The sequence below is a fragment of the Schistosoma haematobium genome, chromosome 7 (assembly GCF_000699445.3).
Source record: "Schistosoma haematobium chromosome 7, whole genome shotgun sequence".
NCBI classification, from domain to species: Eukaryota; Metazoa; Platyhelminthes; class Trematoda; order Strigeidida; family Schistosomatidae; genus Schistosoma; species Schistosoma haematobium.
In genome coordinates this window covers 15,952,607-15,975,117 of record NC_067202.1, presented here as the reverse complement: position 1 = coordinate 15,975,117, position 22,511 = coordinate 15,952,607, and the positions used below count along the sequence as shown (strand labels likewise).

Genomic DNA, 22,511 nt, shown 5'->3' with positions numbered 1-22,511 from the left:
AACCGAGATTATATAGTTTACGTCAGGAGATTCATTCTTCATGTATCAGAACGCTCAATATCAGCACATGACGATGCATTTAAAGCGAGATTCAATCTTCATAGTACTACAATTTGTGATGATCACTTGAAGTTCTGATCTTATTATTGGAGTATATATATATCTTTTTAATATGGCTTTCCATATAAGTTGATTGAATAGATTCATAATTCTTGAAACACGAAGTACTGTAGTTTCCTTGTTGCAGTTTTTTAAACAAACTAGTTTTGTGACCTTGTTCACTTCCGAATAAGCGTTTATTTCATATGTGATGGATGATTTGTATCCAAAGCTCTCTACTTATGAGTTTGACTATACAACTGATATCAACAAGAAGATGCGTGTCCCAGAAAAACTTTCATACGATTCCGATAATTCAGCAACACTCAGTGAAGGTCATGATGTTTCTTTTCGCAACTATCCAGTTGCAGATTTAAGTGCGAAACTTAATTATACTTACTTTACAGTTTTAGATGCCAAACGCTCAACAGAGTACGCCCTAGGATATAGTCCTGATTTACTGAAGAACAGTGACATTCGCTCGAAATTAGTTTGCAAGTAAGTTTCATAAAGCTATGCATCTGCATCGTGATTCTACTTATTACCAATTAGGTTCATTCGTAATGCAAAATCTAGTATATTCACTAAGCCAATAATTCCACTTAGACTGTCTTTCTGAGGCTTCACTTCTGACATGTTTATTTACTCGTCGTAGCTCTGGCTAACACTGATTATTTTTCAGAGTACTGTATTACCCGTGAAAATCCTAGTAAGATGACAGTCTAAATAGATTAGTTACCCACAAAAAATCTGATCTTTCGTTCGACCAATGCAATTCTGTCCCACGTGGTCATTTTGTTAAAATAGACGTCTGAAGTCAAGTGAACTGGATACAAATTTTATTGTTTATCGTCCAAACACAACGACTATTGAGCGTAGTAGGTATTCTGTTAACCTAGCACATGAACCTTCAAGTCATTGCTGAGATTGTGTAAACAACAAAACCGGTCACTTTGTGTTTTCAAGTATGCGCTTATCTTCCAATGCTTAGTTAAATTCAACTTTTAATTAAAGCTTACCCCGTATACGGTTTTTCAGGTGTACGGTGGTATTAAAGCGTCAAAAAGCTACAAGAACTTGTGCAATTTATCGGTAGCCTTCATCTCTAACGGTGTTCTACAATTAGCTTATGAAGTTTTAAATTTCTCAAGAATGTAAGATAGTACCCATCCCTAATGTCCACGTACACCCCGTAAAATAATTGTGCTTTCAAGATTTTTTTCGTCCATTATGTCTTAGTACCAATGCTCGTTTATTTTCGGGCTATCGAGTCAGTAGTTCCATTGTTGAACCCAGAGTATTAGGTAGGTATTGTAAATCGATAAACGAGGTCAATCTTTATCGATTTGGATGTTTGCGAAATGTGTTACTTAACCCCATCCACCGAATATTTTGATAGGCAATGATGACTGGTGTAGAGGTATTCTGGAAGAAAACTAGAGGTAGCCGAACCAAGACAGCATCAGTTCATTGCGACACCAGTTGTTGAACTGAACCATATAGTTAAGTGTCAGTCGCAACGTAGAACCTAGTACGTATGTATGTAAATCGGTTCAAGTTGCTGTACTATATATATAGCACAGAGACAAAACTGTTGCTCTAATCCTCAGAATATTAGAAGTACCAGTATCAGTAGTAATAGAAAAGAATAGACATCGAAGGTACGATTCAAGAAAATACAATAATTTTAGAAGTCTAGAATTCGAGGGAAGGCAGAAAAATTAATGCACTTGAGGCATTTCAAACAATCTTGATTCACCTATTTACATGGCTCAGTCCACTTGTTGATAACTTCACGAAGTGGTCCCATGTCTTGGTTTGGCTGCCCCTAGCTTTCTTTCAGCCTACTCGTATATCGAAAAACACGCCCTTCGAGGTAGACGGTGGTTGGGCACATGTAACACATCTCCCAACCACCTCAGTTGATGAGGATTTACTACCTCATCAGTCAGTTTCCCATCCTAAGCTAGCACTGTATTCCTAATCCAGGCATTGCTTACTCGGCGGTCCCAAAATATACGAGCAATGCTCGATGACACCTGCGATCATAAATAAATGTAGACTGTCTAGTTTAGGTCCACATAAATATCGTAAACAATGGTTAGAGACTTTGTTTTACATTACTCAACATTTTTAATAATAACATGGGTGCGCATATTCTTTGACTTTTATTAGATCCCAGGTTTCTGAATTCCTTATGATTTTTTTATTTGCTTTATACTTGCGTCAACACCTGAACTAAGGATAGGGAGTGAAGTAGTCGAACGCGTCGACAGCTTCACTTATCTTGGAAGTCTGATCAGCCCTAATCGGTTGGTATCGGACGAAATCTCAGCACGGATCCGAAAAGCTCGTTTGGCCTTTGCCAACTTACGTCACCTTTGGCGAAGGCGAGATATCCGTCTATCAATAAAAGGACGAGTATACTGCGCGTCAGTCCGTTCTGTTTTACTTTACGGCAGCGAAACATGGCCTCTAAGAGTAGAAGACACTCGTAAGCTACTAGTATTTGACCACAGATGCCTTAGGAATATTGCTGGCGTCTGCTGGGGTCACCGGGTAAGTAATAGTGAGGTTAGACGCAGGGTATTAGGGAATAATGGTAAATCAGTTGATGAGGTTGTGAATCTTCATCGACTGAGATGGTTGGGTCACGTGTTACGTATGCCCGAACACCGATTACCACGACGTGCAATGCTAACCGGTGTTAGAGATGGTTGGAAGAAGGTTAGGGGTGGCCAAACGAAAACGTGGCATCAGTGCTTGAAGTCACTAACTTGTAGTCTGAGCCATGTTGGTAGATGCAGACTACTTGGTTGGGGTCCACGTGACTATCGTAACCAATGGTTGTAGACTCTTGGTGACATGGCTCAGAATCGATCACAATGGCGTCGGTGTATACACTCTCTGTCTTCTCTTAAACTAAGATATTAAAATTGCTTCATATATTTCTTTCTACGAACTAATTCTTTCTTCCTGTACAATATCCTTATTGCAATCTTTCTTTTATATATTACTGCCTCTGAATTAACCACTTATATGAATCCGGTGTTCATCTTGTTGTGCTGATGCGGTATGGCAACTTGGACCGATGCATATATGTGCCTGGTCCTACGTTGTAGCTGACTGACTGAATCGTATCTTCGATGCCTGATCTTTATTACCATCAATATTTTTATTACCTCTATCACTCTGGGATTTGTTTCGAGAATTTCATATTGTTTTGTTATTGGAGTGTGGTAACTTAAACTGATGTACACATGTGCCAGATCCTACATTGCATATGATTGACTGGCCAGTGTGTGTATAACTTTACAGCAATGTTTTATCAATTATATTTGCTGCGCATGCTCTCAACCTTTTCGCATTTTCGAACTGAACTTTGGTGTAGAACAAATACATAAATGTTTATCTTAGTTACATACTCACATAATTATAGCTCATAGTTTCGTTATCGTAGTTACGTTATTTTTAGATGAATATAAATATTTCATGTACTGATCCTATGGAATAATCCTTAAATATATCATATTTTGTTTAATCCCGTTCTAGTGCCCAAGCTCAAGCTTCTTCTCAGTCGTCAGATGGTTCAGCTAAGGCTAATGCTTCTGCTGGAGTATTCTGTGAAACTTCTAGTCATCGAGCACAAGAACGCCTTCGTGTATCAAGATCTTCCTCCACTGGTAATAACGAACACGTATCTGTTGATAATCGTCTTATAAGACTTGAAAAACGGATATCCCATTTGGAATTTCAACAAGCTCTCATGAAAGGGGGATTAACAGTGTATATATTATACCGCATCATAAGATGGATTATAAAAAATTCGTGATAAACTTGTTATAATCATCATAATCCCAATGTATTTTCGAACAATCATATTTTCTTAATAAGTTTAATGTAAATTTGATGATTACCTCCCTATCTGTTTTTACTTCAAACAGTCTAGATTACATACAGTGCCGTCGCATCTGCCAGCACAGTAGTGAATCATTGTAGGATTTCTTTCAGTTATCTTCTTGATTTTAAAGAGAAAAATCCACTATCTTCCACAAATATTCTATACATACATCATCAGAGTGCATTTAATGTGTATCACTCATTTTAAAATATATAAGTATTATTCTTGTTTTTAAAACTTTTGATATGTAGTTTAATTTCTGTTCTGTTTTTTTTGACCATTCATTTTCGACAAAGAGTATTGTTTTGTTCGGTATTCTTCATCATATAAACTTCGTGCCAAGCTCCTGTATTAATCAAAGGTTTTAAACTATTGATAGACACAAAAATAGACGCTTCACTTGATAATGATATCAAAGAACTATATATATTGCCAGCTAATCGATCCTGTTTTTGATCTGTCGATAGACTTGTTATAAATTAATTGTCATACAACTTAGCTCAATGACTAATTACAAATGTATGCACTAGTTTTTAGGTCAAACCTCTTTGTTTGATAGCTAGTGATACTGCCTGACTGCTCAATCAGGGGCAGATGAAGTAAGGTTTTGAATCAGTGATCGTATGGCTGAGAATTATATATCTTTTAACACTAAATCACGGCTAACTTATCAGTTATACCATTGAGTTTTAGATTTTTTAAGCGACATCAGCATTTTCCTCATTATGAGCTACTCTCGAATTCTGATTTAAGTATCCGTATATGTATTTGTATTTCTTTCTTACCTATGAATACTTTTTTTAATTTTTCCAAAATAAAGGAAAATATATGTACTTGTACATAGTGTGAACTATTAAGAAATGTTTCCATAGATCTGATTTCAGCCAGTCTGAAAATGCCTTGCATTTGTTCATATGCTAGCTGTAATATTTATATTGTCTATCTCACTCTCTTTCATCCTGATGACTACTTCATTGTAATATCAATAAATTGCTTCCCAATCATAGTTACCATCTTCAACGATTATACTGGTATAGTATCACAATAATAGATTTAATTAGTATATCATATTGCTGTATATAATCCCATCATTTGTAATGAGATCTCTTAATACTATGAACTTGGTTCTCTATATTTGGTTTCACAACACTAGTTTTAAATAGATATATATATATTTGCTCTTCACTAAAATCTTTAAATTATTTGAATCATCTGGTGAGACTAATTTATGGACAATCTTTGAATGACGCTAATGTGACCTTGAGAGTGCCCACATGATAACTAGGACCAACTGAGGATTATAAATCAGTGTAAAGAATTCGAATTATAATTTATAATTGATGGTTAGGAGTTAGGAATTAGATTTAAGGTTTTCTCATCACGAACTGACATCAGTTATAATGCCGAAACTCTATTTAACCAAATAGATGAGTGAATTTCACATCAAAATTTGAAACTTGTTATCTTATAATACCTGATTGATTCGTCTATAAATGATAGTCTCATTGAAATCATCTTCATTCATAAAAGTTTTAGGTTACTAAAAGAAAACATAATCTACAATGTATACAAATGGAAAATTTCAATCATTTTTAATGTTTTCCACATCATTTAATGAAACATAATTTTCTTTAATCAACAACTAAAGTAATCCCTATGACTTGAATAAAAGCTTAGTAATTATCAATCAATGAATAACATAACTAATATAACGTGATCTAATGATAACTTATCATAAGACTAAACTTATTGATTAGTGTATTTCTATTATGTATCTATACTTATAATGAACAAATGAAACGGTTAATCTGATTGATTATCGATTAAAGAGTGTTAATAATAATAATAGGTAATTTTCCCCGAAAATAAATTAATTCCAGAATTAAAATGAAGCAAAAAGGCCATTGAATAGTTTGATAGGAAATCACGTACTCATTGTCATCAGTGGAATGTTATTAGTTTATTATTATCATTATCATTACTGTTATTATAACCATTATTATTATTTCCATTACTATTATCATTACTACTACTATTATTATTACCATTGTTATTATTATTATCATTATCATTACTATCATTATTGCTATTACTATTATTACTATTGCCCCCAAATGCCCTGGTATGGCCGAGAGTGGAGTGGGCCCGCCCTCCCTCTCGAAATGCTCTCACATGGCCACGCGTATACAGGCTCTACCAGGGAAGTCCTACTCACTGCCTTCTCACAAAGGGGGGTGCTTTTTACGAAATTGAGAGGATGAAAAGCGAATGTCCGGCACTTTAACCGGATCCCAAACCAATGGTGCATATGGGCTCCAGTATCCTGCGGGGACAAATGGCGTATGAACCAATTGTTGGTCACCGGCTACCATGGGACTGCATCTTCTCACGATGTTCCACTGCCTTGTGGATCAGACCTTTAGGTCAATGGCTCAGGGTGTGGCTCCCTAGGAAAACCACCTGCTTCGGTCTGAGCACCCGAGTAGTAGTATCACAGCCCTCACACAAATCGAATGATTTATGTGGCGCATATCTACTTGGTGCCTCCTTGTATCAATATTTATGTGTTTAAATAAAATAATAAATAATTATTACCACTAATATCATTATCACTATTGTTATTAGTACCATTACTATTACCTTTACTATCATTTTCACTATTATTATTATTACTATTGCTACTATTATTGTTATCATTATTATTATTATCATATTTATTGCCGTTATTGTTATCATTACGATTATTATTGATACTATTATCATAGCTGTTATTACTCTAACTATCCCTATCACTACTGTTACTCTGATTTTTATTACTATCACTATCATTACTACCACTATTATTATTACCATTCTTATTACTATCATTATTGTTACTATTAATTTTCCCATTATTATTATTATTATCATTGAATAAAACAGCACATGTTAGTGGTGTTTTTCTTCATCTCTCAAATTGGTCATCTTTAATGTGTTTTCTATGTTGTTTTTTTATTGATTATAGAAGACCAGATATGATATATGTCACACACTTAAATAAAATAAGTTAGTTACCTTGAATTTACATTTATACTATTACAAATTTGTAATTTGTATAAATGTTACTTATTTTTCTTACTTTAATAGATGTGATCATGTAATTCATTCATTATCAGAAGGAGTTTGTGGAGATTTTAGAAATTTCACAGATTGAAATCATGGGTCAATTGAAGCTAGACCACCATGGAAAACCTGGATCGTGGATGCGCACTTCTGAGGAGTCCCATACTAGGACGAAACGGCCGTCCAGTGCTTCCAGGTTTTCCATGGTGGTCTAGCTTAAATTGACTCACGATTTCAATTCATTCAATTTAACTATTCATCTAACAGTTTTATTTTAATATGCCTAATACAAATTGTATTTTAACTTATATTTTAGTATGATGATCACCTCTAATGAAGATGATACTAAACGAGAGAAATTAGTTGAACGAGTTCGTACATCAGTTATAGTATTTTGGATTTTATCTATTATATTTTTAATAATAGGTATAACAGTACTGTCTATGTATCATAATTTAAATGAGTAAGTTTGTATTTTCTATACTTTTATTATTATGATGACTGGTTATTATCATTATCATATTATACAATGTGTATTCCTTTAGTATATAGATCATTTAGATGCTTGAATATGAGTATATCTAATAGAATATATGAATTATGGCTAATATTGGAATCCAGGTTTCATGTTTCTTTTTATATTTGGGACTCATTAGCTAGCTATAGATCTGTATTGAAATGTTAATGTTCACTTGTAATAAGATGGCTATCCCCATAAAATGGACATATACCACTAATGAGAGCGTATACAACCACTGTCAGGGAAGTTCTAATCACTGCCTTCTCGCACTATGAGTGTTATTTACGAAATTGAGAAGACGAAAAGCGAATGTCCGGCAGAGGCTTTAACCAAGTTGTTGGACACGGAGAGTCCACCTAGAGGAGTTGGAAAATCCTGATTCCAAACCAATGGTTTACATAGGTTCCAGGATCCTGGAGGAATAAATGGCATATAAACCAATTATTGGTCACCGGTTACCATGGGACTACATCTCCTTAGGTTGCTCCACTGTCTTATGGATCAGGCCTTTAAGTCGAAGACTCCGGTTATGGTCCCCTAAGAAAATCACCTGCTTCGGTTTGGTCACACGGGCAGTATCCAAGTCCTCACACAAATCGAATGATTTATGTGGTGCATATCTATTTGATGTCTCCTTGTACCAATGTTTATGTGTTTTAAAAAAGAAATAAATAAAACAATCTAATTCTTTGACCCAGAGGTATAGTCCACTAAACAATGGATCAACATTAGGAAATGCGGTCTAGTGGTAGCTGGTAATCAGGGATGAGTTCATACACCATTTCCCCCTTTAGGATACTAGAGCCCATGTGCACTGTTTGTTTGGAATCAGGGTTTTCCAACTCCCCTCTAATTGGATCCTCTGTATCCACCGGTCTATCTAAACATTCTCTTTTCATCTTCTCCATTTCGCTAAAATAACCTCCTCTTCGCGAGATAACAATGAGTAGTACTTCTCTGATAGTGGCTGTATACATGTGGCCTATGTAAGAACACTTTAGGTGGAAGAGCAAACTTTCCGTTCCATCAGGCATAATCACATATTTATTTGATAATCATATCATTCTATCTTCAACTTATACTCTACTCTATTTAATTGTTTATAGTAAAACTAATATTGTTAATTCTAACACAGAATTGAACTCAAAGCTTTAATACTTTAACCTTATACTTTTAATTAATGTATTTGGTTTGTTTAAATATTGTAGTTTTTTTCCAAAACTTTCTTTGTTTAGAATCTCATAATGTTTTTATGGGTGGGTTCAAGGGATGTTTTTGTTTTTGTTGATGTCAGTATTAGAAATGAGTAAAATCTAATTACAATCTCTAACTGATCTACATTAACTTTGTAATACACCATTGTGTTTGTTTGTTTGTTTTTAACTAATCAGTCTGCAAAATAAAACAAACAGAAGAGACATTTGAAATTCTACTCATCTAATTTTAAGCTAATTAATTAATGGTTAAATGCTCACGCGCGAAGCCGGTAGGTCCTGGGTTCGAATCCCGCGGGGCGCGGGATCGTGGATGCGCACTGCTGAGGAGTCCCATTCTAGGACGAAACGGCCGTCCAGTGCTTCCAGGTTTCAATGGTGGTCTAGCTTCAACTGACTCATGATTTCAATCGGTGAAAATTATTTTAATAGTTGAGATGATGAGTCAATTAAAGTTAGACCATTATTGAAAAACCTGAAAGCATTGGACGGTTGTTTGATTCCATTGTGAGAGACTCCTCAACAGTATGCATCCATGATGATGATTATATTATGCATGATGATATGATTGTTTATAGGATTTTGTTTTCTATACGTGTGTGTATTTGTGCAAAATTAGTATTGATTTTAAGAATGAATAAGTTGATCCATGTTAATCTATTATATCCAATTGTATTTGTCTCTATCAATTGAACAGAGAATAAGTCGTTGACTATTTATAATGTAGATAAAAGGTGGAATACGGGACGCGTATTTTATCCTGTTTTGGACTTGTCATCTAGATGTACCTGCATCCTAGAGTTAATGTTCACTTTAGGACTCTAATCTGACACCGTTCACTTCAAACGCCATCTTTTTATCCACAAGTGGGGAAAATCGAATGTATTTGAACACACAATTACATAATTTTTTAGTAAAATCTTAGAACCATATAGTAGATACTTCATTTGCAAAATGTCAATCAGTTGTATCAGACTTAACTGTTTCTTCATTTTCACACTAATCACTCTGTTCTCGTTCTCTTTTCTTTGATCTTCCTAACATTATGACGCTAAGAATTTCACTTTCGATTAATAACACATACTACTTATATATATATCGACATCAGTAGCACACACCACACATCCAACTGACAAGTCCCATATAAGGTGGAACGTACTATCTGGATCCCATTGCTGGCCATATTCCATCTATTCTACAACGATAGAAAGACTGCTGAGTTGCTTTATATGTAATAGCCCATTCAGAGAGTTGTAATCAGTCACCAAATTCTAAGCAAACTTACGACTATTACAATGTGAAAAAATTTGGACTGCGACTGAACTGATATAGGATTAAGATTTATTTACAATTGAGTGATGATATGGGATTTAATTCTCCAGGAAACATCAGTTCCCTCAGAGTTACTGGCAAACTTTACTGATGGGTACCAGAATGACACGAAACCTCGGTCTAATGTTTCCTGTTGACTACCTCCAAATACTACCTCACATTTCCTTATTGTGCATGCGATGTCAGGTTACTGAAACTTGATCGATAGAACTTTATTGACACTAAGGAAGATTTGAAATTCATGACATTGATCACTATTCAATGATCAATCAATTGTATATAGAAGTTATATTTAAACTTTTAGAAAAAGAAAAAAATCTAAAACAGTTAACCTCAATAGCACAATAACTTTCTTTGATTGCCTAAACTTATATTGATTCAATGAACAAATAATTAAACAGCAAGAAATATTGAATTCTTTGTTAATTTTCAACATACTACTGTGGTGCATGCTACATATGTTGACAGACATACGTAGTATGTAACAACAATCAGAAGAAAAATGCATAGCAGCGAAAGGCTATGAAGGTCGGCTTAAAGAAAATAAACGGAAATAGAAAGGAATCATCATTTGGAAGAATCATACGGAATATGAAGAACAAATGATGAGAACACTCAAATGAAGTGTTCAGTATATGGTTCTCATATTTTGCCAAGAGATTCTGTAATTACATATTTAGAACAACACATGTAAGCGTCATCAGGCTTTACTCTAATATACATGAATATTTGTATAAAAATATTAAACCAATCAAGGTTATTTAGGTCAATTGTCAGTGGTTAAGACATTCGACTTCCAACCACAAGGTTCTGTGTCTGAATCTCCATTCACCTACTTTGGTTTGAGCACATTGGTACTATTGTGGTGTGTGCTACTAATATCGATATATATAAGTAGTATATATCACTAATGAAAAGTGAAATATCTGGTGATAAAAGGTTAAGAAGATTGAAGAGAAACGAACGAGAGTAAATGGTGTGTAAATTAAAGAACTATCAAGTCTAAGACAATTGACTGACATTTTCCTGTATGGTTCTCAGATTTTACAAACATACTCTGCAATGTTATGTTCATATACATTTTGATTGTTCCCACTATTGTTCTCGTTCATTACAGTATTATCGATTTATTCATAACGTTAGATGATCAGTGTTTCTGTTATTGTGACTTATTAAATAGAAGATTGATTGATTTTATTTTTGTAAATTTCTTATTTAGTTCATCTCAATACGCTGGTACTATCGCTGGAACATTTTTCTTAGTTTTTAGTATACCATTAATTATATGCAGTGGTTTTTTAACTAGTGCATTATTAATTATACAAGAATCGATTCAAGATGAACGGGATTATCGATGTCGTGATCCAGAATTTTATAAAGATGTTAGTTCACATTTTGCCTATTTTTTTTCCTCTTTCAATGTTTTATCTGTTGTACAAACAATCACTACTTTCTTCTTATTGACATTTTCTTCACTGTATAATTAGACCAGTAATGCTGGAACTTCATCAATGACTGTAATGATGTTTCATACCTACTAATTTTGTTCTTAGATATTCTAGGGATTTAGTCTGCAGCTCCTTAATTTCTTTGATGCATTATACCACTTGATATAACTTTAAGTTGTATGCTACACGTGAATTCGGTCACCATTTGTTTGTCCTCGTGAGAAGCCATCCTTATGACTCGACTGATTAGTTACGCAGAATTTCTTTTCCAAGATTTCATAGGAAGGTAAAAAAGAGGAAAGCTGTACTAATCTTTTACTTTGATAATTATATTGAATACTTTTTGATTATACAACAGATCTATTGAAACTTTTAATATTGTGTTTAGTTTATGCAATCATTTGGAAGATTTTATAGAAGGAATAGTTAATTTCTTTAAAGGAAGTATAGATTCATCTACTTAGATTTAAGTCTCAGTTTTATCCTCAAGGCACATGCAACAACAAATGCAGAAGACGACCAGTGTAGCAGCAGTAGGTTTCAATATACACAACGGGAAATGCAAGATTCTCCGATACAACACAGCATGCAACAATTCAATCACAATTGACGGAGAAGATTTCGAAGATGTAAAAACCTTTACATATTTGGGCAGCATCAATGATAAACACGGTGGATCTGATGCATATGTGAAGGCGCGGATCGGAAAAGCAAGAGCAGCATACTTACAATTGAAGAACATCTGGAACTCAAAACAACTGTCAACCAACATCAAAGTCAGGATTTTCAATACAAATGTCAGGACAGTTCTATTGTATGGGGTGGAAACCTGGAGAACTACGAAAGCCATCATCCAGAAAATACAAGTGTTTATTAACAGTTGTCTACGCAAAATACTTCGGATCCGTTGGCCAGACACTATTAGCAACAACCTACTATGGGAGAGAACCAACCAGATCTCAGTGGAGAAAGAAATCAGGAAGAAGCGCTGGAAGTGGATAGGACACACATTGAGGAAAGCATCCAACTGCGTCACAAGATAAGCCCTCACTTGGAGCCTTCAAGTTCAAAGGGGAAGAGGAAGACCAAAGAGCACATTACGCCGAGAAATGGAGATAGACATGAGAAAAATGAACAAGAATTGGATGGAACTAGGAAAGAATGCCCAGGACAGAGTGGGTTGGAGAATGCTGGTCGGCGGCCTATGCTCCATTGGGAGTAACAGGCGTAAGTAAGTAGTGATACTATCCAGTTGTTAAACGCGAAATAAGTAGATCGGTACTCTGAAACTTGGGATCATTTCATTTCAAATTTGAACTCTCACTTCAGACATGGTTTGATGATAAAGACCTATTCAGTTTCAAATTCAAGTCTTACTCCTCCCACTAGGTACTATCATAAACCCTGATTCATGAAGTATGGCTTGAAACTGAGTACATGAATATGTAATTAGTAATAAGTTGATTGATAGTCTTCATAAATATTTTTCTTTTTTTTCCCCCCTTAGATTCCATATCCACGTCAACCATTTAAACCAGTACCGACAACATCGTCATTGCCTACTCCATATCCTTCTGCACCTATTCCACGATTTGAAAATATTCCAAAACCTTCTCTATCACCAATTCCATATAGAATTCCAAGTCCTCCAAGTTATCATTCAGCAGTTACATTGACTAGTTGATCAAGTGCTTATGATGAATTAACAAATTAAAGTTAAACAATGATACATGTGTGTTTTAACAGTTTTTTTTTTAATTGCTCGATGTTATGACACACCTATTGTATTTCTATTCATATAAATTCTTTTTTGTATTTTGATTGAACTACTTATTTAAGCTTCAGTAGTCACTTTATTTTTATATACAGTAAACACTAGGAGACGCTAAATTTTATTGGAAGTTTTTATACTGTGACATAACAACGTAAAAACTGTTACATAATCTTATTAATTCAGGTTGGCACATTTTGTAATAACACATATTAGGTGTTACTTTGTTGAAAAGTATTCGGCAGGAAACACTAAGTTTCAAGGTAATCAGCACTTGTCATCGCGGCGTACCCTCAATCTTGAAAGAACAAATACTCCCTGTATAGCTATCATCTGACCAACTCAGTAGAAATATTTCAGATTGTCAAACTAGGTGATGCGGGTTCGAATTATTCAAAAAGTATCACTTCCCTCAGGATTTCAGCTAGACCTTGGTAACAAATGGCAAACAGCGTTAAGTAGAGGTTCAGGATCAACTGCCAACTACCATCAACCATGTACCATCCAAAACATATCGCATGCGACAGGAGGTTACGTCGAATAGTAGTCACAGCGGAAATTGATCAGGGGAATTATATCAACGCTAACGACCGTAAAAACGTGATGTCATCTACTACTCAATGATCAGACAGTGTACATACTAGTTAATGAGTAAACCCATTGATCATATAGCAACGTAAGATTATTACACTCATATCAGAGAAGACAGCAAACACGTGTGGTATATTGTGGTTTCGTTTTATATATTTATTATTTGAATGATTGTTAACAGAATAAACTCGGGGAAACTAGTTGTGTACATGATTTCAACCAAACTTGAAACAAGATACTTGAAAATTATAACCTCCAAATATTTTCAGAGGTACGACCAAGGGTAAGAAGATTCAGAACTCGTTCTCGCACCCTAGGTGTTGTTTACGAAATTGAGAGGACGGAAAGCGAATGTAGACAAGGAGAGTCCACCTAGGGAAGTTGGAAAACTCTCATTCCAAACCAATGGTGCACATAGGCTCCAGTATCCTGAGGGAATAAATGGCATATGAACCTATTGTTGATCACTGGTTACCATGAAAGTGCATATTATGACGTAGTTCCACTACCTTGTGGATTAGAATTTCAGGTCGAAGGCTCCGGATGTAATCCCCTAAGAAAACCACCTACTCCTGTTTGACCACCCGGGCAGTATCATAGCCTACACACAAATCAAGTGACTTATGTAGTGCATATGTATTCGATGCCCCCTTGTACAAGTGACATATCATAAATCAAGTTTATATGATCTCATTTTTACGCATTTACTAGACAAATTATATACCTCTACAGTAGTAGTCACTAGCCAACAAAATCTTTTGTATTCAATAATAAACAATATATTCTGTATCTATCATCTGTAATACAAAGAATACCTTTAATAATAATAAAAGATTATCGTGAACGTTCAATACAATTAAACCTTTATTTTTCAGTTTTCCTTAGAAAAAACAACAATACCGTAATCATCAAGAAAAAAAGAATGAAGGGGCGCGCGTGTGCACACACGCACGCACGCATGAAGAGTTTTCATCCCATCAATTGACAATTTAACAAGAAACAAATTATTTTCTGAACAAAATTTGTATATTTATTTGCATGTACAATGTATTTTGTAACTAACCTTAAATGATATACTTACCAATATATATTTATATACTGTATTGGTCCTTGCTTAAAACTACTTCTATGGGTTATCATTTTCTTATAGAGGTGTACATTCTTGAAATTTCAAAATGAAAATAATCGTATTTGCTAAATTGATGATAAAGGCAATTGAATGCGTTTTTGAGTGTTTTAAATAGTTGTTGTTTCCCATTATATGTGAGATCTGAGAATGTGATTGCAGTGTAATCACATGTCGGTAGGTGTAGACTACCTGGTTGGGGACCGCGAGATGATAGCAACCGATGGTTAGAGACCCTGAATGACATGGATCAAAATCGTTTGCAATGGAGCAGGTGCATCCACTCTTTGTGTTCTCCCAAATTCTAATCTTCTGAATTCTTCGTGTCCTTTTTTTCTCTTTCCAAATTTATTTCACTGGATTATGCTCCTTGGATAACATCTTCAAACCCTAATCTTCCCGATTAATGCTTATACTCTTATTACCTCTACCACTACGGGATTTGAATCGACAACTGCATCTCTGTGCTAATGTGGTGTGGCAACTCGAACTGATGTACGTACGTACGAAGTTCTACGTTGTTACTGACTGATTGCAGTGTTCAGATAGACGGTCATTGTGAAATATAGTTTTTTTCATATATTAGCTGCGTACTTACGTTTAGAGAAGAAGGATCATGCGGGGTAGGTTTGGTATGCTGTTTTTAGTGATTGTATAAAACCGTATTAGCTACAAATATTTATTGTTTGACGGAAATAACTTATTGTCATTACATTCCAGCTCATTCAATCGTACAACTTTACCTTCAAACCATGAATTCTTGCTTTTATGTTACCGTTGTCCAACCGGTTTACTTTTCATGATAGAACATAAAGGGACGAATGTTGTAGCCAGTATAGCTCGTTTTTATTATTACTATAAAATCTGGGTAACACTTACAGTCGGGTGATGGCGAAAAAATTGATGATGATTATAGTTTCACTTAATCTTAGAAGGTCCATGTCCAACACTGTCAATAGATAATCGCCTTGGAAGAATGCTGAAACAATAAACTATTCTACATGTCAGAAAAATCTCCAGAAGTCCCAGTAAAATTACAATATTCTCTATTATGATTAGTTTCATATTTCTCATTTACACCCAGAGGAGCATAGACCGCCGACCAGTATTCTCCAACCAACTTTATCCTGAGCCTTTCTAGTTATATCCAATTTTTGTTCATTCCTTTCATTTCTTTCTCCATTTCTCGGCGAAATGTGTTCTGTGGTCTTCCTCTTTTCCTTTGGCCTTGAGGATCCCATGTGAGGGCTTGCCTTGTGACACATTTGGATGCTTTCCATAACGTGTATCCTATCCACTTACTCCGCTGGGATTTCATATTTGTTACGTAAGTTAAATCTTGAGATTGATGCTTCCAACAAATTACTTCATGTTTGTAAGTGGCATAATATAACAAACATTGATATTTTAACCTTTGAATGGGACATCATGGTGGATGTAAGTTTATACTTCCTATTCATCCAGGTCCAAGTTCAAAAGAACAAGTACGATCATTAATGTGTAGGAAGAGATATGAAACAGTATGAGTAGATAAACCATGTGTTATTTTACGATTACCAGTAAATACTATAATTTCATTCTTAATCGCTTATCTATAAAAAAACATACCTCCTTTGATCATAATCTACATTCGGACACCTCATGAATTATGTTCAGCGTGAATATCAACAAGTGACGTCTATGGATATATTATGCATTACATCAAACATGTTACGAAATGATTTGAGGTAATTTAAGCTGTTGAGCTAATATTAAGTAGTGCAGTATAGAACAAATTACATTCTAAAGGTGTATACACAAATACAGATTATAGAACATTTGTAAAAAGATATTTCAACTTCAAAAAGAAAGATTTTCTGTAAAATACCGCGATTCATCAAGGCATGAACATACACACTACCTCCTGTTTAGATAAATAAATATCTCATTAGTTGAGATCATGAGTCAACTGAAGCTAGACCACCATGAAAAACTTGGAAATACTGGACGGCCATTACGTTCTATTGTGAGAGAAGTCCAGTGCTTCCAGGTTTTCCATGGTGGTCTAGCTTCAATTGACTTATGATTTCAACTACTGAAATCACTGCGATCTCCACAAAACCCTTTCTGATACAAATAAAAATCTATTAAAAAACGTCTTATAGAAAGCACTGGAAGAATGTAAAATGCTCTGAGACTTAGAACAATTGGTAGTAGATTAGCTTTAATTGTAGGGTTCAGATGGAGGGGAACCATCGAATAAGGATGATATGGGCAACCACAACTACAGAGATCACATTTTCAAATGACAAGACATATTTATACACTTCCAACAAACCACAAGTTAGTCAGATAATCCAAATTTATCTCTATGCGGTTTGAATAGAAAAAAATGGAGAAATTGGTCTCTTAAAACAAAACAAGTATCATATACGGGAAAATTATTTTCTCCTTTCAATTTAAAAACAATAAAAGCTTATACAATCCCCTACGAAACATTATTCTAATGATCGAGATGTTTGCCACACAAAGAAAATTCGAATTGAAACACCAGACGAAACAATACTAGTGATAATAGTTGGTTATAAAACCAAAGATCAAACAAATAATTCCCTATTACAAAGTTACACAATTCAAATAAAACAGTCATTCAATAGGTCAGTATCGATTGAATAATTAATTTAAAAATAACAAGAACAATTTAACTTACATCAATATAACCACTACTGATCAATTAATCAAATAGAGTTAAGTGGGGGGCTTCAAATTGTGGAGTTAAATTGAGCGAAATTTGAATAGTACAAAAAGTAACAGTATGTCTTGTTATAACACAAATGCTAACTAACACATAACTCAGATTAAGTTGAGTACCTTGACAACTATCTCCGACCATCTATGACTATAATAGTCAGTTTTCAAAGACCAGAACAATGATGCAAGATATTTCGTCTTATAAATACATTATTATTATTATTATGATGATTAGTATTATCATAGTAAAGAAAAAGAATTAAATTAAATAAATTATACTGATGATGATGATAATAATAACAATAATAGTAATAATGATAAGAAATGCCACACATTATTAAAAACAATCCCTCCCCTTCATGAAACTAAATTGGTCAAATTAAAGTAGAGTAGAGTAGAGCAGAGAAAACCAATAAAATAGTAATGGTTTTTGTTTAGAAACAATCACTAAATAGCAAATTTATATACATAATTCTTCAACATTAGATGTAATAGTCAAGAGAGAGAAAAAAGGAGGGGGGGGCAGTGAGGGAAGATAATTGATTTCAAGGAATTCAGTATCATTATCATGAATAAAAATAAAACTCAATTCATACATCATATGTATAATTCAAAATAAGGATTACTGTGCATATTGTCTAATGGACAATTAAAGCATATCAATAAATGTAGAATGAGGAAATCTTAGCAACCGAATGTCCATACACAGTAATGATGTGTGTATGTGTGTGTGTGAGAGAGAGAGAGGGGATCATTGAAGAGGTGTATATATGTGTATAAATTACATAATTATCTAAAGAAAAAATATTATGTGTCTTGTGGTTAATATGTACATACACTGATGAATTAAAACAAAATGACAGGTTTAGGACTTTATACTCCGTTGTGTCACATACATACAACATACACACACACACAAATGATTATTTGGTTAAGGTACAGAGAGAGCGAGAGGGAGGTGTATTTGTGTTTTTTAAAAAAAACAAAACAAATATTTTTCAATGTAAGTCAAGTTTACATTAACGTGTATGTGAGTGTGTATGGAGCATTAAAACACCCTTAGAGAGAAGGTGATCAACACAAAATAACAATATACACAACATATACACACACACACACTTTGTTACATACGTTGTACACACTTAAAGAAAAAAACAATATGAAAGAATAAATGAAATTAGTGGTAATAATAAAGGAAAATGAATTGAAAATTATCAATCAACACAAAATAGATGTGCGTTTATTCAATAGTTTTCATAATCATCTTTCTATTTTGTCCTACTCTCCTTGTTCTACTCTACATGTCAATATATATAAACCCTATGGATAAAAATAAATATTAACAAATACGTTGTGATTACAAATGAGATGAGAGAGAGAGAGAGGAGGAGGAGGAGGAGGAGGAGGAGAAACAGGAAACAAGACTGAAGATTGTATGTCTATGAATGTAAATCTTGGTTACAAATTCTATTTATTATGAACAGCTTTTTATTATATTAATTAACAATTTGAAGCTTCAGAAGGATCACGATTATTTCCAGAGGTATAAATGCGATCTTGATGTCGATGTGATGAATTCGATACTGATCTTTCGCCATGATTATGCCTTGATGAATATGGAGAACTGTCATCACGATCTCTTGATCTATGTGAAGAAGACGAATCACGATAACGAGGATTGTATTCATCATGACGATGTGATTGTTGTTGTTGATGATGATAATGAGGTGGATGTGTATGGTGTTTACGATCATAACGAGAATTATGATGAGAATGATGACTACTAAAGCATGGATGTTGTTTTGATGTTGATGATGACGATGATCTATAATGATCAAATTTACTGGAATTTCTTGATTGATACGAGTTATGATGTCCATGTGAATGATGACGGTTTTCGTAATGACCACCATAATCACGAGATGATTCTTTAAATTTTTTAGATGCTAAAATACTACTACTATTATGAGCTGTAGTAGTGATATTAGTAGTAGTAGTTGGTTGACGTGATTTAGATATATCAGTATCTACTTTTGTTTTTAATTGACAATTTTGAACAATCGGAGTTTGTAAATCTGTAACATTATAACTAGTTTTAATTGATTGAAAACATTCAGGTATAATATCAGTGGATATGTGTTCTACCGAATCTAATTTTTCATCTAATACAGGTGTTCCAATGCTTATTGGAGGAGAATCATTATCATTAGATATCGATTTTGAATTTGTTACTAATGATATAGGAGAGATAATTTCTGTAGTGGTCGTCTCATTCTCAACAACAAATTGATTGATTTCATCTTTCACAGATAATGATGATGATGATGAAGAGTTTAAAAGTGTATTATCTTGACAAATAGATTCATCACATTGTTGATTGTTGACGGTTGAATTATCCATCATGTTAATATCATTATTTAAATCAGTAGATAATTCATTATGTTTTAATAAAGTATTATTATTATTATTTGGGGATAATGATGAATCTTTTTCAGGAGATGAATTATACGTAGTACAAATGGAATTTATAGTTGAATAATCATCTGAAACTAATGTTTCAACAGCAAATTTTGTAAATGATTTATATTCTTTATTATTATTATTATTATTATTATTATTATTATCATTATTATTATTATTATTATTATTATCTGGAATTGAAATGACGGTTGTAGAAAATTCACAACTAGCACCAATACTACTATCGTTAACTTTTTGTTCAGTAGTAGTAGTAGTAGTTAGATTATTGAGTAAATCTATAGAAGTATCTAACAATGAATTATTATCACGATTAGTTGTTATGAATGAAATATTGTCATCTTCTACATTATTATTCACAATACAATTATTATTATTATTATTATTATTATTATTATTATTATTATTATTATTATTATTATTATTATTATTATCATCTATATCAATATCATTATTCGTATGAGATATATTTTCAGTTGAAGTAGGAGAAATGTTATAATGATGATGATGATCATCATCATCATCATCATCTACAACGACTTCCTTTTCATGTGATGATTCAATAGATTGGTCTTTAGTTAAAGGATTTATTGAACTGTCATCTATGAATATATTGGAACTTTGTACATTATTATTATCATCGATTATCGATTGATTCGTGATATCAATTTGATTCAATGAGTAATTTGAAGAAATTGTTGATGTTGAAAGTTGATGATCACAATCATTTATTGATTTTAAATCATTATTATTATTATGATTAAATGACATAATAACTGGTTGATTCAATTTCAATGCAAAATGTTTAATTTCTGTTAGAACTTTATGAATTGTAATATGACTAGAGAAAATTGGTTGTATATTCATTAAACAAGTTTCATCATCATCGTTCCAAATTAAATTTGATTCATATAAATGTGTACATAATAATGATGATGATGATTGGATTGATAATGTTCGATCTATTGAAGATATTTGATTAGTTGAAGGTGATAAGTGTTTAGTATCATCTGATATATGAATTGAATTGTTTAAACTTTCAATAGATATATTATCATATGTATTGTTATGGTTTAATTCAGGTAAGTGATTAGCAGTTAAACATGAAGTATTATTATTATTATTATTATTATTATTATTATTTTGTAGATTGTCAATAATTTCATGAAGTAATTCTGGTTCTGGTACTAATCTTTTACGTGTAATGGAACATTTACGTTTTCTTGTTGATCCAAAACTAGGTGATGATGGAATATTCAAATGATCATCAGTAGGTGACGTAATAATTGATTGATTATTTGATGTAGGATTTAATATTACTGATGATAAACGATCTATAGAATCTTCATTAGATTGTAAATCAGATGGCTTTAAAGTATTAGGTGAATTAAGAGGTGAATTGTTGTTATTATTATTTGTAGTAGAAGTGATTGGGACAATAGAATTTAATGCTAAAGTATTCACATTAGTTTCTTCGGTATTAGATGAGATAAGAGGATCATTTGAGAGTTGTTTAGGTGAATTTTTATCAACTGTATTACATAATGAATTATTTGAATCGATTATGACTAATGACGATAAATTATGGTCTACATTAATTTCAGATGATATTTGAACAATATTTGATTGAGTCGGTGATGAATTTTCTGACATACATGTACGTTTAACGGGAATATTGAGAGATTCATCTTCTTTACTGGATGATATTACATCAATCTTATCGGGGAGTACAGCAGTTATTGTAGAAAATTTATCAGGTAATAATGGTACAGGATTAGATGATGTAAGTTTCAATGATTTATTGAAACCTCTACTTCTTCCACGATTGATTCTAAGTGGAATTCGACCTCGAGAACACAAACTACGTGATGATGGTAATGATATTTCATCAATAACTGGATTATTTTCGACGGGTAACAATGAAATGGAAGTTTGTTGTTGTTGTTCTGGAACAATGGTATTTTGAGGCAATGTAACTGTGGATTGTGAAGAGTTGGTTTGACGTTTCCGTTCCAACCAGTCAACAACACGAGCTAGTTTTTCACCCTAGATTTTCAGAATCAACAAAGAATAAATAAATCAATTACATAAAAAAAGGAGTAAACAAAAATGTTTAAGTTATTTTTTTTTCAAATCTAAAGACATTATTCCGCATAAAATGGAACCGCTTTCAAGAGTTAAAACTTATTACTTTATACG

At 33.3% G+C, this 22,511-nt stretch overlaps 2 protein-coding genes across 3 annotated transcripts in view; one reads left to right on the top strand and one right to left on the bottom strand.

Moving 5' to 3' along the window:
• The first annotated feature begins 273 nt into the window (after positions 1-273).
• MS3_00009699 (uncharacterized protein) lies at positions 274-15,081 on the top strand. Of its 2 annotated transcripts, none has more exons than XM_051218101.1 (5): positions 274-476; positions 513-597; positions 3,652-11,550; positions 13,124-13,348; positions 14,854-15,079. In XM_051218101.1, the coding sequence occupies exons 1-3, from the start codon at positions 311-313 to the stop codon at positions 3,929-3,931; spliced, it is 531 nt and encodes a 176-aa protein (XP_051064538.1). In that variant the 5' UTR covers positions 274-310; the 3' UTR covers positions 3,932-11,550; positions 13,124-13,348; positions 14,854-15,079. The 2 variants fall into 2 exon arrangements, with proteins under 2 accessions (XP_051064538.1, XP_051064537.1); XM_051218102.1 differs by lacking the exons at positions 274-476; positions 513-597 and having other exon boundaries at positions 7,046-7,491; positions 7,529-7,565; positions 11,388-11,550; positions 14,854-15,081.
• A 2,435-nt stretch (positions 15,082-17,516) lies between these two features.
• WC2_24 (blue light receptor) overlaps positions 17,517-22,511 on the bottom strand; it is a gene marked incomplete at its 5' end in the record, with an annotated part of 41,531 nt that continues 36,536 nt past the window's right edge. The window contains one exon of the mRNA XM_051219603.1: positions 17,517-22,358. Within this exon, the coding sequence (XP_051064536.1) occupies positions 19,335-22,358 (3,024 nt within the window). The 3' untranslated portion in view covers positions 17,517-19,334. The remainder of the gene's footprint in view (positions 22,359-22,511) is intronic.

Bases quoted from the DNA above. Each gene is read 5' to 3' on its own strand.
- MS3_00009699 (XM_051218101.1), top strand. From the start codon at position 311: ATGGATGATTTGTATCCAAAGCTCTCTACTTATGAGTTTGACTATACA. The intron at 477-512 runs GTGCGAAACTTA...TTACAGTTTTAG, and splicing joins CTATCCAGTTGCAGATTTAA to ATGCCAAACGCTCAACAGAG. The intron at 598-3,651 runs GTAAGTTTCATA...ATCCCGTTCTAG, and splicing joins CGCTCGAAATTAGTTTGCAA to TGCCCAAGCTCAAGCTTCTT.